Source organism: Chiroxiphia lanceolata, chromosome Z (genome assembly GCF_009829145.1).
Source record: "Chiroxiphia lanceolata isolate bChiLan1 chromosome Z, bChiLan1.pri, whole genome shotgun sequence".
NCBI lineage: Eukaryota > Metazoa > Chordata > Aves > Passeriformes > Pipridae > Chiroxiphia > Chiroxiphia lanceolata.
In genome coordinates, this window is record NC_045671.1 from 44532013 (window position 1) to 44546254 (window position 14242).

Below are 14242 nucleotides of genomic sequence, written 5' to 3' on the forward strand. Positions count from 1 at the left end.
GAGATGCCTTTCGGTTCTAGGTTTACCTGACCAAAAGAGTGTGTAACTGGCACCATGTTCTCTGAAGCTGCCTTCTTCGTGAAGGCGAACTTCGCTGAGAGCAACAATGTCGATGTTGAGATGTGACAGTTCATGGGCAATTAGGGCAGAATGATGCTCAGGACGACCGCTATCCGCAGAATCGAGCATGGTTCTAGTATTCCAACATGCTAGAGTTAATTTAGGTACACCTTTGGAGGCATGCTTTTGGCTTTTGATCTTTGTGTGACCACAGTGGAAGAAGATGCCTGTTGGCCTGCAGTTAACCAACCGGGTGAAGGTGGAGATGAGCTTTGGTTAGGCCACCTTTTCTAGGCCCCTGTCCAAGTGGAGCAAGCAGTGCTGTCCTTGAAAAGGCTGCTTGGTCGTTCAGGGTGCTGCCCCAAGGGACTGTCATCTCCGGTCAGTCTCAAATGACCAATATCCTGAACCGCCTGCATGCAGGGTTGGGTCTGTGGCTTCCAGTGCACCTTTCACCTGCCGTTTCGACCCTCGCCCGTCGCTACAGGGCTTTTTGCATGTGGGTAAAGCCTTCAAGCCTGAGCAATGGATTTTTTAGGTGAGATGCAGCAGACGCGGAACTGAACCCACCCTTTAATCCCAAGGTTCATCTGCCAGAGCCGAGCAAGCTTGGACAGTGGCAGCAAGGTCCTCAGGACGTAGGTTTAATTAGAGTGACCTTCTCTTAAATGGTCCCTTACAGGGCTAAGCGAGCTCCATCTTCCCAGGTTTGGGAGTTAGAGTTGTCCGTCTCCTAGGATGGTTGCCAGAGGGCTAGTGAGCCCATCCTGCCCATGGGCATATTATATCTGACGCTTCGGTTTTGACCTCTCTGGTGTGGGAGACCCTGCCAACGGCATGTACCATCGCCAGCATAGCTCGCAACCTCATAGGGATACACAGGATTCCTCCCCACTGAGACCCCACGGCCCGTCAGACCCCCTCCCCCACCCCCAAATTGGACTGGTAAACCTCTGTGCGCTCCGAAGATCCTCCTCTCTTCTCCCCTCCTCCGGGCAGCCTGCTAGACTCCCCCCCCCTCCCTCCCTGCTTCCCTCCTCCCCCCATTCTCCCCCTCCCTGCCCTTCCCTCCCTTCCCCCCCTCCCCACCCTTGCCCCCCCTTCTCTCTCTCCCTCCCCTCCCCCCCCCCCTCCGTCCCCCTCCCCCCCCTCCCCCAAATTGAACTGGCAAACCTCTGGGCACTCCGAAGATCCTCCCCTCTTCTCCCCTCCTCTGGGACGGCCCGCCAGACACCCCCTGTACCAGGGACCTAAATTAAACACTCTCCTACTAAGGATAAAAATGATCTATCTGGAGTGATTTCAGTGTATATTTTAGATCAGCAACTTGTTATTGCCTCTGAGCACTCCATTAGACAGGCAGTCCTTTTTTAGGTTAGTCCTTTTTAAATTAATGCATCTTTAATTTTGATTTCTCTATTCAAAAGTATTTGTGCACCTAGACTGAAAGTTGCATAGGCAAAGATTCAATGGTTCCTGGCAAAATACTGATACTTTTTAATTGCCAAAAATTTAAATACTTTTAAGTAAAATATACAGTTTCTCTTGGTATTAGAACCATCCTTACCAGGTTTCCTTAATAAATATGGTAGAACATTAGATGGGAAAAATCCAGGAAAGTTAATCCACTAGTTCTGTTCAGTCTCAGAGCCAACACTTTGCAGATACTGTGCAGCATCGTTATGCTTACCTAGGCAGTTGCTTGTGCTTTACCAAAGCAATAATCAGAACAAGGTAAAAGTGAGTACAGCAGGGAATATGGAATAAATTTTAGTTTTGATCTTTCATTTATATAAAAAAACCCAACAAAGTATCAACCAACCACTCTTTGTCATTTCAGGTTGCATGGTGTGCTCCAGGAAAATGAAATCTATTTTCAGTAGTGCTTGTAGTCCTCAATTACTTGAGTAGTTTCAATTTTATTGGGTTTTGAAATTCATTGCATCTTTTCTTGTGCTGCTGTATGTTGCTTCAGGCAATGTCCTCAGGCTGCAGATACTACAAATGATAGCCAGTTTGTATTTGTGTAATAGGAGAGAAAACTTCCACCTTTAGACTGTCAGGAATCAGATGTAGATTTGGACATGTCTTTGTGGGCGGTATTGAGATGGAGGCTTACAGTCGTCATGACCAGGGGCAGTGTAATGTGTGCCACCAGTGCCACAGCCTCCTGCCACCCTAGTGTGGAAGGAGGGTTCTCCTGGGGCCTGGGCAGCAAACATGTGTCCTGGAATGCCCTGGCAGAATCACTCTGCACTGCTTCTCCTGAAACTTATTTCAAGATTAACACACAGGGTCCCTCAATCTGTGCTGCTCTGTCTGATCTGTGACAAGAGAACACATGAAGACATTGCTTAGTTTTATTTGTCATTACCTATGTAAAAACCTGAATGCACTGTCTTATTTTCCCTTGCAATACCCTTGTGAGATTGTATTTCTATTGTTGCTTTAATTTTTAAAAACAGGGAACTGAGCCGTGAAGATTATTTATTCATTGATCAGATTCAAAGCTAAGAGCAAAACTCTGACCAAAAAATTAACTGCAAGTTAATACCTTATATTTGACTTATGTAATGTAAACTATAATAAAGTTATTTCTTGTGATAAGTAGAGATTTGGTTGCTTTAGTTTTGTTTTTGTGGGGCTTGTTTGTTGGTTTTTTCTAAAATACATGTTCATATTGTAAATTTTATTGTTATGCTCCAGTTTTACTGTAAGCATCTCTAACAAGGATTTTGTTTCAGCAGCTCTGGAATTTTTACATGGAAGGGACCTCCACCCAATTTACAACATCTTTCTGTAGAATAGATGGACCTTGATTATGATAATATATGACTTCAGTGAAACTATTCGTGCAAGAACTCCAAATATTTCACTATATCAAGTTTTCATAGAAACCTTCTGAATGATGCTCTGATATTAGTAATGAAATAATGATACTACTAAATATGCTAATAATTCACGTAATATTGACATTTCCTTCACCTTCCTCCTACAGAAAGATTTTGTACAACATAAAAATAAGAAATACGTTTTTAAGATTCTTAAAAGAAGCCATAACACAGAAACATACTCATATTATTTGTGATATAAATCGGTGTGGTAGTGTTATTCAATCTAATTCAAAAAGTAGTTCAGAAAAGGGTGGCAGGAAAGAAACAGTGATGTGTGGGAGCGGCAAACTAGTGGTAATTTTTAAAAATTTTTCAAATCAGAGAGAATAGGGCACCAAGAAGGTTTTGGTAGTGTAGAGCTGCTGTTGTTTCAGACCTGACTGAATTGGTTTGCTCACATTTTATTTAGAATTTGATTAGTTGTAATTTGATAAATAGTATCTGTCATCATTCATTTGTTGGAGAAGTTGTTTCAAGATTCCTTCTTTCCCCATGCCTCTTCCTCTCTAAAGCCAGCTAGGGCTAGCTGGGAGAGGAGTAAGAGGAAAAGAGTGTGAAAGAAGGTCTTTTGGATCTCCCTTTTTTGGTGGCTCGGTCTCTCTGAGTAGCAGCAGAATGAGGCAATCTATCAACTTCATTTCCTTCTGTTTATGATAACTGAGCAGCTGGGAAGGGCAGAAGATATCTGTATAGTCAGGAAGATTCTTTGATCTGGGTTTATGATTGCAGAGCTCTGTTTGCCTAAGAACACCAATGAGGTTTTTAGTGGTTTACATTTTGAACAAAAAGACAGTATCACTATCTTTTCCAGGGGTTGATTTAGTCTCTGATGAAGCGACTGAGGAGTTTCACTGAACTACAGACCTGCCACTGCTAAAGAATGTCAGGTGTTAGACTGTCTAATAATCAGTCCACTTAACTTCATATCCAATTAAAACCTTCTTTCCTTTTCCATAACTAGACTTGTTAATTGTTATTCACCTTGTTATTTAGTTATCAACTTCTAATTCATGATCATATTTTTACCAACTGTTACTTTCAAAGTACTTTATTGTACCTCAGCTTTGAAAAAGAAAAAAGGCAAAGTGATGAGGAATAAACTCCTCAGAATATTTTCTGATGAGACCAGTGTTAAACCCCATATTAAGTCTAAGGTATGTTCTTGAGGTTCTTGTCTATGTTATCTTCACATAAAATAAAAACTGGCATTGGTCATAGTGTTGGTGGCTTGGGTTTGGTTTTTTTTTGCTAGGGTAGTATGTTTATGTTTATTTGCATGTGTCTCTCCTAAAAGCACACTGTCTAAATTTGTCAGTGTGTCATATGCTGAAAGAATCTTCCATGTTGATTTGGTTTCAGTTGTATTTTAGCCACTTGCATTCAGTGCAAGAATATTTTTCATAATACTGTCTTTATCCTCCTTTTTGTGAGTTTCATTAAACAATTGGACCAAGTAAGAATGTTTGAAAGAAAGGTTTGGCAATAGTTAATTGACACAGTATTTCTTTTTTCTGCTATGTTCTCTGGAGTTTTTTTTATGTTTTTTTATGTTTTGCATCTTTAGCTTACTGCTGTTCAGTGGCAAAAGAAATTTTCTTGTCCTATCCTGAGTAAAATGGAAATTTAAGTAACCATTGATCTAGTCAGATGATAATGACTCAAATTCTTATTATGTTAGCTTTTCAGAAGATACTGTGAAGATCAACAGCAGGATTCAGCTCTCCTGTGTGTCTCTGATAGTAGAAATGTTAATAATGTCATGAAAATAGAGGTTAAACATTTAAAGAAAAATGTTCCCTTCTTTTCCATAGCCCTTCTGTATTGTAATTTATCGCCAACCTCACAGTTTTGTTGTTGGATTAGCATTAAAAAAAAAAAAATGGCTTATTGGTTTTAAATGTCTGTGCATTAATGCATATGCTGATAAGAGAGAGTTAGTATTCCTTTTGTTCTAAACTAATTGTTGGGGTTTTTTTGTCTTCTCTGTTCCCACTTTTCCAATTTCCCCACCCCCATTTTCCCTCTAAAATATCTTTAGGAATGACTTGCTGATGGTGTGCCGCCAGCTGAATATGGAGGCGTCTGTTGCGGAGATCATGCACCAGCTGGGAGCAGATGAAAATGGAAAAGTTTCCTTCCAGGATTTTAGTCAATGCCGCATGGAACTGGTACGAGAAATCAAGAAGGAGGAAGTGGAGCTTTCTGTGAAATCAGATGACTCTTGTAAAAAGAAGAAGTTAAGGGGTAGAATAGCTTCCTGGCCAACTAGCAGCAATAACAGTTTAGGTAGGTATGACTTTTAAATGTCCTGTTTGTGAAATTTAACAAAAGATAAACTCCAGAGGGGTTTTTACCAATTTTACTGCATCAGGGTTGCCCCTGAAGGGCTTTGTGAATATGCCTTGACATAATTTCATCATATGCTAGAGTGGTGTTATAACTGGTACAATCTTGTCATCAGTATGTAGGCTAGAATGTTTGCAGAGCATCCTCTTCTAAAAATGCTAATTGCACAAGAGAAGAGACCTCCTTGAAAGGATAAGAGCTGCAGAGCACAGCTAGTAACTGAATATCCAGTGAGCTCTCTGTTGTCAGTAAAGCCCCGACAGGTACATAGGGTAAAACTGTGAAAAATGAGGACAGAAATAATCTTAGTCTCTTGTCTTCCAGATGTAATACACTGTAGGAATGAATGTGTCTTGGATGCTTTAAATATCGTTCCACTTAGTTGGAGATCTAAATGCTGGAAGAGCCTTATGATTTAGAAGATAAAAAATTCTCCTTTCCTTTTGTCCTCCCTTAATCCAGTTAAAAAAAACCCAAACAAAAACAAATAAACAACCCCCCCCAACAAAACAAACAAACCCCACAAACAAACAAACACCCCAAAATAAACAAATAAAAAACCTCGAATGCTATTCCATCTAGAGGAACATGGGATGTAGGAAGGGACTGTCTGTGTCATTGAGTCCAGTCCTTGATAGCACTGTGGTCAGTCCACGTCAGATCAGAAATGTTAACACCTACAGAATGCTTCCTTTCACACTGTAACAAATGCAAGAGACTGGAGGACACAGCTTCTGTGGTCAATAATCCCAAAATGTGAAGTATTGTGGAAGAAGCTGGGGATGCTGTCAGTTCTCTAGCTCCCTACAGCAGCTGCATACTAGCTAAACATGACTACTGGCTAATGATCTAGATGTGGAACTGACCTATATCCATGCTTCAGAAGAAGGCCATCAACCTCTGATTGTGTTTAGTTAGAGTTGCATCTCCTCAACCTTTTGTTTAGACCATATGAGCCTAGATTTTTTAAAATACTGTTTTAGTGAGAAAACTTTCATTAGTCATCCCAATAGTTTTTCTTTGCATGTGTTCTAAATTAAGTTTGGAATATTTTTTACTGTCAGATATACTTCATACATCTTCTGGAGAGTTTGCTTATATTCTAGCTTCTCATGTAACTGATCTGATGGATTCTCTCTGACCAGGTTCTTCTAGATAGTCCAGATGTGGAAGGTACAATGTTTAACAGCAGATTTATTTATTTATTTGAAGATAGTTGATGTTACATGGGATTTCTGATTTAGCAACATGATACAAAACACACTGAAAACAGAATAAAAATACAGGTTACACATAGCAGAAGACAGCGATTGCAATGCACAGTTCAATCACAATATCAGTGTGGTTGCCAGTGTCTCTCTGATATGATCACCATTACAACACAACGTCCCTGGCCTTGCCAGGAAGATGTATGTGAATTGAAGCTGACTCAATCCCATTACTCTCTTTGAAAATCTTTTGTTAGTTGACTATGTTTTCATAGTCTTTACTTTGGGCCGAGCCATGTATACATATAGCCCACATTGGCCTGGCTAACCCAGGGAGACATCCACACTTTTAATGAACCTGGGGAGAAACACACCAGCAGTTGATTCTCTCAGCTGTTTAGAGCTGTTTATCTAAAGCAAAACCCACTCTCAGATCCTCTTGATGTTGAGATCAAGTCATCTTTGCAAAAGCTGTGATCAGTCCCAGCCTGCAATCTTCTCTGAGCTTCCTGGGGCCAGCACCCTGGCCCTGCTCCTCTGACCCCTCTTCCATCACTGATCAGTCACACCTGTCTTTATTTGGTCAGCAGTCAGTCTTGTAGAAAATAAAACTGGGCATGTGTTGATTTGGGGTTTTTTGGGGGTGGTGGGATGGGCTATTTTTTTACTTTGGGGAGGTGGGTTTAGCATGTTCTGTCTTCTAGTAACTGCACGTTTTTGACTGGTCATCTCAGGCATTCAAATTTTCCTTGGTTACTTTGTGTCCTTAGTGAACTCCCTATCTTGATTTTTAGATGAACTGTGCTACTTCTCACCATCTCATGCTCCTTGGCATTTCACTTTGGCTTCTCACCATAGCAAACCTATTTCATATCTCTGCTTATTTTCCAATTTATCTTTTATGGTTTCATGGTCATTTTGTCATAGGAGTATTCTGTTGTTAACATTTCCTCTGTTTATCTTTCTTCCATCTATATTCTTGAATTGATGACAATTAACTCTTTAGTTTCTACACCCGTGTCTCCATCAGTGTCTGTACTAAAATCTTCATAACCCTTGTGCTCAATTGCATTTCCAGCCTGTGAATCTCTTTCCAGAGCTGTATCAGACAATAGTTCATAGCCAAGATTGTGCCTAATATATATATATATGTATATATATATATGTGTATATATATAGATATATATATTTGTGCATATATATATATATATATAAATATAAAATTTTTTGTAGATTGGATTAAGGATATTGTGTGTTCCCTGGATCACACAGTTATGTCCTGCCTCTCTTGCCTGCTTTTAAAATGATGCCATAGTTGTATATTTCAAAACAGAGAAGTTTTTCTGCCCTCAGATGGCTATACTAAGATATACAAATTTCCCTGCTTGCTGACCAGATTTCTGGTAACTTGGGTTTTAAAATCTCCTTTCTTAGACAAATCAGCCTTGTAATTATGGTTTGTAGTAATCAAGCATGAAAGACAGCTCCTAGCTTTATCAGAGAAAAGTCTACATTACAGTGTCAAAATGTATCTCACCAAGAAATCTTATTAATTGCTGCCCAAAAGTATTCATAGATGAACATTTAAGTTTATTAATGCATAGAATTCAGCCCCTATTTTTTTTCCTATTTTCTAGTTTTTTCCAATTTCTTTTAGTTGTATGAGAGTAATTTAATGCATTTTTAAGGTTAGTGAGTGAATTCATTTTTCTTTTTCCTTTTTTTTTTTCACAACAGTTAAGTCCAGAAGACCTTTGAATTACCTACCTTGATATATTTTACTCTGTGCTGATCAAGCCTGACTACCTTACTGCACTGTACTTCTAAACCTAGAGGGAATTTATGGGGTTTGTCCTTGTCTTGCCTCGACTCTTGCAGATTCTGTAAGACTTTTTAGTAATTAGAGAACAAAGGAAAGTGCACCCCCAAAAAAATGAATGGGAGGAAATAGTAATGAGTGTTTAGAATGCACTGCTTTTTATTTGGTTGTAAAAGAAAACCATTGTGGTAGCACAATGGCAGTTGAAAATATTCTACAGATAATTTTTTCAAAGAGGCAAGAAAACACCACTGTAATAGATTTCTATTATCATCTCTGCCTATAGTATGAACATAATGACAGCTGAGAAATTATACTTGCAGTTAAGCTTCAAATAGGATTTGTATATGTTTCCATGCCTTTCATGTCTTTGAGGGGGTCACATATGTACTCATTAGTGATCAAAGAGTTAATTGTGTTATATTGACTGTTTGCTATTGCTTTCTAAGCATTGCTTTAAGACAGGAGGCATGTACATCATGTACAATGAACTTGGTAGATGTTCTTTTCTGGTGTTATCTTTTTTTTCCCCCCCCAGGTCAAAGAACACTGTTTTTAGTAAGCTTTATTTTCCAAGATAGTTTACAGGGCTTTTTTTCAAGACTAATTTCTACATAATATGTCAGCTGCTGATAACCCTTGATGTACCAATGTGGAGTGCATAAATGACAAAATTTCAAGACTGTTACTGAGTAGCAGGAGTCCTGATGATCTGAAGCAAAGGAATCCAGCCATGGCATGCATGTTCTTACACTGTGAGTTTGTATGTAATTGTGGAAAGATTACCAGTCAGGCAGCATTTCTTGCTGCCTTTTTTTGTAGCTGTTCACAATTTCTTAAAAAGTGCAAAAACTTCTATCTAAATAAAGTATTATCTTTACTGCCTGTAGTTTTTGCATTTCATTATAAAGAATATAACTATGAAAAAAGGTCTTAAGAAGTAATTGTGTCTACTTGACTATTGAACTTCATCTTTTTTTATCATTGATAAGATTATTCTAATAATTTTGCGCAAATTTGCCCAACAAATCTTCCTGTGTTTCCAGGTGGGATGCAGAAGTAAGGAAATTGGTTGGCCATTTTGATCAAGATACAGGACTCAGGTTTAATAATACTCAGTCATATATGTGCTCAGTAAGCTAAACCATATTCTAGATAAGCAGTTACGAATCCAGGAGTCCATTAGCAATTTTTGACAGTAGGTTGGTACTTAGTAATTAATTCATAGCCAATTCCCCTTTCTTTACTGAAAATAAGTGTCTTAAAATTTGATATGATCATTTATTTGTGTAGTGGATCAAGCATGAGAATTAATCAAAGGAATGATAGGAATCCAGCCTCAAATTAAGCTTGTGTGTAAACATGAGAGGCAGACCACTGGGGCTGAAAAATCATTACTTTTGTATTACATAATCATGTTTGATCTTATTGCAAATAAATTGCTTTCAAGAAACTGAGGCAGTGATTATGTTTATTTATACTATGTTTAATTAAAGACTACAGAACTCATATGGACTCAAAGGCATGCTGCAGATTTTGAGATTTATAAGCAAAGTTTCACCCTTAGATATGTTTGACTAGAAAAGCTGTGAGTATCTGCTAGGCCAAATTTAACTACATACAAAACTTCCTTTAACTGAAAGTGATTTATTACTTCTGAATATTCTTTTGATACCACTGTCTTTGTGAAAAGCAGCAGAATATAGATAATTTTTTAATTTTTTTTTTTTAAGAAACATAGAGTGTTAAGTTTTATGAGCAGGAGTTTGTAATTGACAACTGATGAATCTTACTAAAATCGCAATGTATTGTATATGTTAAACACTAATGAATCTGCAAGGGATAAAAGTCATCTCTGCAGAGGTCTCTGGTGGCTAATAGGGCAACAAACTTGGTTGGAGCTTTCTCATATTTGTAAAATGTAAGAACACCTAATCTGTATTAGACTAGAGTTTATTTTGAAGTGGTATTCTATCTCCTAGCATGGTGAAAAGCAAATGGTTAGAGAAGATAGTAGGAACTGAGTGATCATGTAATGATGCTTGTGGAGAGAGCAGGATTGTGTGAGCAACTTATCCTGCATTTCTGTAGGCCTTGCCTTGACCTGGCCTGACCTGGCACAGACAGTGAAAAGTGTGCAGTCATCATGGCTTCAGGTTCTGACGCTGAAACAAAGGGAGATCTGTGCCAAAATTAAGGAGGAGTCCCAAGAGGTAAACAATGTCTTCACCTCGCGTGGACACCTGCAATAATCCAATTAGAAGTATGTTAGTAGAGCATGTTTAGACCGTGGACACTATCATGTAACCAATAATGTAAAAGTGATCACGCACCAGGGTGTAGAAAAAGTATAAAAAGGGCAGCTTAAATAAATAAATAAAGCGGACATTTTGCAGATCAAATTGGTCGTGTGCAATCTGTCTCTGAACCCCTTCGTCGACAGATGCTTCCATATTAAATTTCAGTCCAGGAACTTCGAACTAGAGATAGTTGCACTTGCTCACATATGCATGGCCTCCCTTCCTCTACTACTGTCTTACAGAACTGAGACTGTGCAGAGTCTGCACGAACCTGTGAAAGTCTTTACCATTCTTCATATCCTGCAGCTGGGAATAGCACAGCTTCCCCTTTTGTTGTATAGGAAACAAACTCTTTTTGCTTTGCAGAAGTTTCCTGATCACCTCCTTCCACGTATGTGTGTGGCTTTTACTCTTTTCTCTTTTTTTGATCTAGTGTGTCTAGTCAAGGTTGAGCGTTGCATTGCATTATCGTTCTCAGCAGGTGCACTGAGTCTGTCATCGCTGTGCCTTCCGTAGAAATTACAGGAATTTAGTCTATTCGACACTTTGACACCACTACCAAATGTCCTTGAAATTACCAAATAGCTTAAAACGTTTGGAAGGAATGGGGGAAGACAGACAGCCCAGTGGGCAGAGCATGCCTACAGGGAAAATGCAGGAAGCTGCCCTTGATAGCTGCTGCTACCAAGAGTCAATAGAATTGTTAGTCCAGATTTTGGCTTTAGACCACACAGCTCTATAGAGCACCGCAGCTCAGGCTTGTTTCTGTTCATGCTTCTTAGTCAGCTCCAGTGGTGAAAGACATAGAGCTGTGGTTTGTGTTTGCTGTATGGTGCGGAGCTGGATTACAGCATCAGTTCCTCAGTTAAGTCTCAGTTTATGATTTCTACACGAATTCTGATAAAGTTGAGAAACCAAAAGGCTGCAGCTGGGATTTCATAGAGGATATGCTTTGTTCGGCTCGAGATGAGCACTGTGATACATGCTAGACTTTAGCTTTTGTACAACAAATGTTGTCTCAGTGCATTTTTGCTTAGCCTCTGCTGACTCGTGGGGATGTGCTCTTCACCTGCCTGCTTCTAATATCACCAATGTAGCTCTGACATGCTATGGTTCATGAAACAGCAGCAAAATGACAGTGACAGTCAACAAACTCAGAATGTTTTGTTTGTTTGCTTTGGTACATGTGTATTGAAGTCAGATCCAAACTGAGATTGTCTTAAGTGGATGATACTTGGGGAGGAAGCTGATTGTTGAAGCTTGCAAATTGAAGAAGCTTGCAAATTGCCAAAAAAAGCCAACTTTTTTTCAAAAGTACAGTGTACTGTTTGTGCTTGAAAGGTATGTTAGAAAGTCATCTAGATTCTGCTTGACTTCAGGTTTTATGTGCTCTTTTTCCTGTTACCATATACACCCCTCTTTACTAGAGATTGTTAATTTTCAGGGGAAAAGGAAGGATGGTTTTTTCCCTTACTATAAACTTCAAATGAAATATTAGATTGAGTTCCAGACTACAATGAAGTCATTAGCCAGAAGTGTTCTGGCAAAATTTAGTTTGGTGCTGAAACAGCACTGAGTTCTAGGAGACCTTGGTTTCTAGACTGTTGAGAAGTCATTCTGAATAGAGGAAATGATTGTTATGTCTGAACAATAACATTAAATCATTTCAGATTCAAAGACGGGTGTATAAAGGTGTCATGGATGGTGTGCTTTTATTTTGTTTTGTGTGTCATTATTTCCTATATGGCTAATGCCAGTCTGCTGGCAAGTACTGAAACCATGATATGCACATGAAACACATATGCATTTCTACAGTAGTTGAAATAAATTTGAAGAAGGTCTATTAACTGAAATTGTCCAAACATTTGTTATTATATACTCTTTGGACTACTACTGGTTTTACAAACTCAGCTTCTTCCTCTACAAAGCCGGGTTGCGTAACTGGGAAATCATAATGAAAGAAACTTTAATTAGATATATCACTAAATGTTTTACTTTCTTAAGACTTTATGAGTCAATGCTATAGACTCTGATTGATTGTCTGTTTCATGGTTTTGTTCTTGGCAAGCTTATTCTTTTCTCTGTCCTAATTTTCCTGTAGGCGTTAAATTTATTTTTCTCAAGATTTTACGTAGTTTTTATACTTGGTAAAAATCTGCTTTGAAAAATATATTATGGAGTGTAAAAAATTAAAACCCAAAAGCCTAAAAAACCCCGATATGTTAGCATTACTCTGGTAAGTAAAAGTGCTGGTTATGCTTCAGTCTGTTCTAATTTCTCTAAAGGTATGTTTTAAGTACTTCTCAAGTTTATGCTATAATTATACCCCATAGTGTCAGGCAGCACAATATTCCAGAATTCCTGAATCCTGAATGTACCAATGTTGAGAATACCTCAGTGAACCTGAAAGCCAGTTGAGCTTCTGTGATGATTTCAATGAACATACGAGTAGAAAATAGAAATGTTACAACTTGCAGTTCAGGGGCAGAGGGGAGATGAAGTGTGAGTTGACAGAATTCTTTTAGAGCAGAATGATTGATGTGGTTCAGTCTTCCTCTTAGATCTAATTTTATAAAACAGATTTCTCCTGTGAGTAAGTTGCCTTAGTCAGGGTGAGGTATAGCTGTGGTTTACTTCTCTTGGAGCTTGTTATTGTCACTTCGAAACCTAACAAGAAAGGACTAAAATAACATAGCCTAACATTGTATCTTCTATGCAGTGTTCATCAAGCCAGATAAGGGTATGGTGGGAAGAACAATACCTAGATACTGATCCCATAGATACTCCTCATTTCATATTAGTGCTTCTCCCATAGCAATTATTTCCTTCTAGGTCACTGGACAAGTGTTGCAAAAAGTTCTGATGAAAACTTTCTCTAGGACTGAATACTGAGTCGAGAATTCATTTTAAAAATATGCATCTGCAAACTCTTTTTTTTCCTGTCCAAATAAAGAAAAGCTGGTTTATTCTGAATTCTCCTAGAAATTGTAATGGATGTTTAACAGACAGCTTTCTGTATTTAATAAACATTCTCACCCACAGGTGCATGTGAGGATCAGTTATTGTTATTATCATCATCACTCTGTTGCTGTGCCATCATTCATATTGTTTTATTACCTGATGCAAAATAATAAACAGGCTTTAAAGCATGATTGCTGTTAAATGAGTTACTCTAGCTGTCAGGCTGCCAGCTAATAGCCATGTACAGTGAAGCCTTTGGTCTGATTCCTGTGTGGGAGTGTTTTGTAGAAAACAATGAAAATAGTTGACATAAGCTCCAAATGTGATAATTTTCCCTTCTATAGTCAGGTTGGCTTAGTATAAAAGTAGATCCCTCTGTGAAGCATTACTTCTTTCCAGCTGTTTTGATTTATTGTACTTCATATGTTGCTTGAGCAACCACAGCTCTCTTCAACTTCTGCCTTTTCTTTAAAGTGCATTTGGTATTTTTAATGTTTGCAGCAGCTTACAGGACTTGAATTGTCCAAATATCCAAGGACTTAGTCTCAATTCTTGTTTGCTTCCTGCCCCACCCCCATCTTTTTATAGATAGACCTACTGTTTGAGGTATTACTCAGCTGACTAGCAAGTGCAAAATGGCCATTCTTTGTTCAT

The 14242-nt window shown here is 38.6% G+C and overlaps 1 protein-coding gene across 3 annotated transcripts in view; it reads left to right on the plus strand.

Moving 5' to 3' along the window:
* MCC (MCC regulator of WNT signaling pathway) overlaps positions 1-14242 on the plus strand; it is a 188250-nt gene that overhangs the window by 15039 nt on the left and 158969 nt on the right. For all 3 annotated transcript variants that reach the window (XM_032675611.1, XM_032675612.1, XM_032675613.1), the window contains exon 2: positions 4993-5240. In XM_032675611.1, the coding sequence (XP_032531502.1) occupies positions 4993-5240 (248 nt within the window). The remainder of the gene's footprint in view (positions 1-4992; positions 5241-14242) is intronic.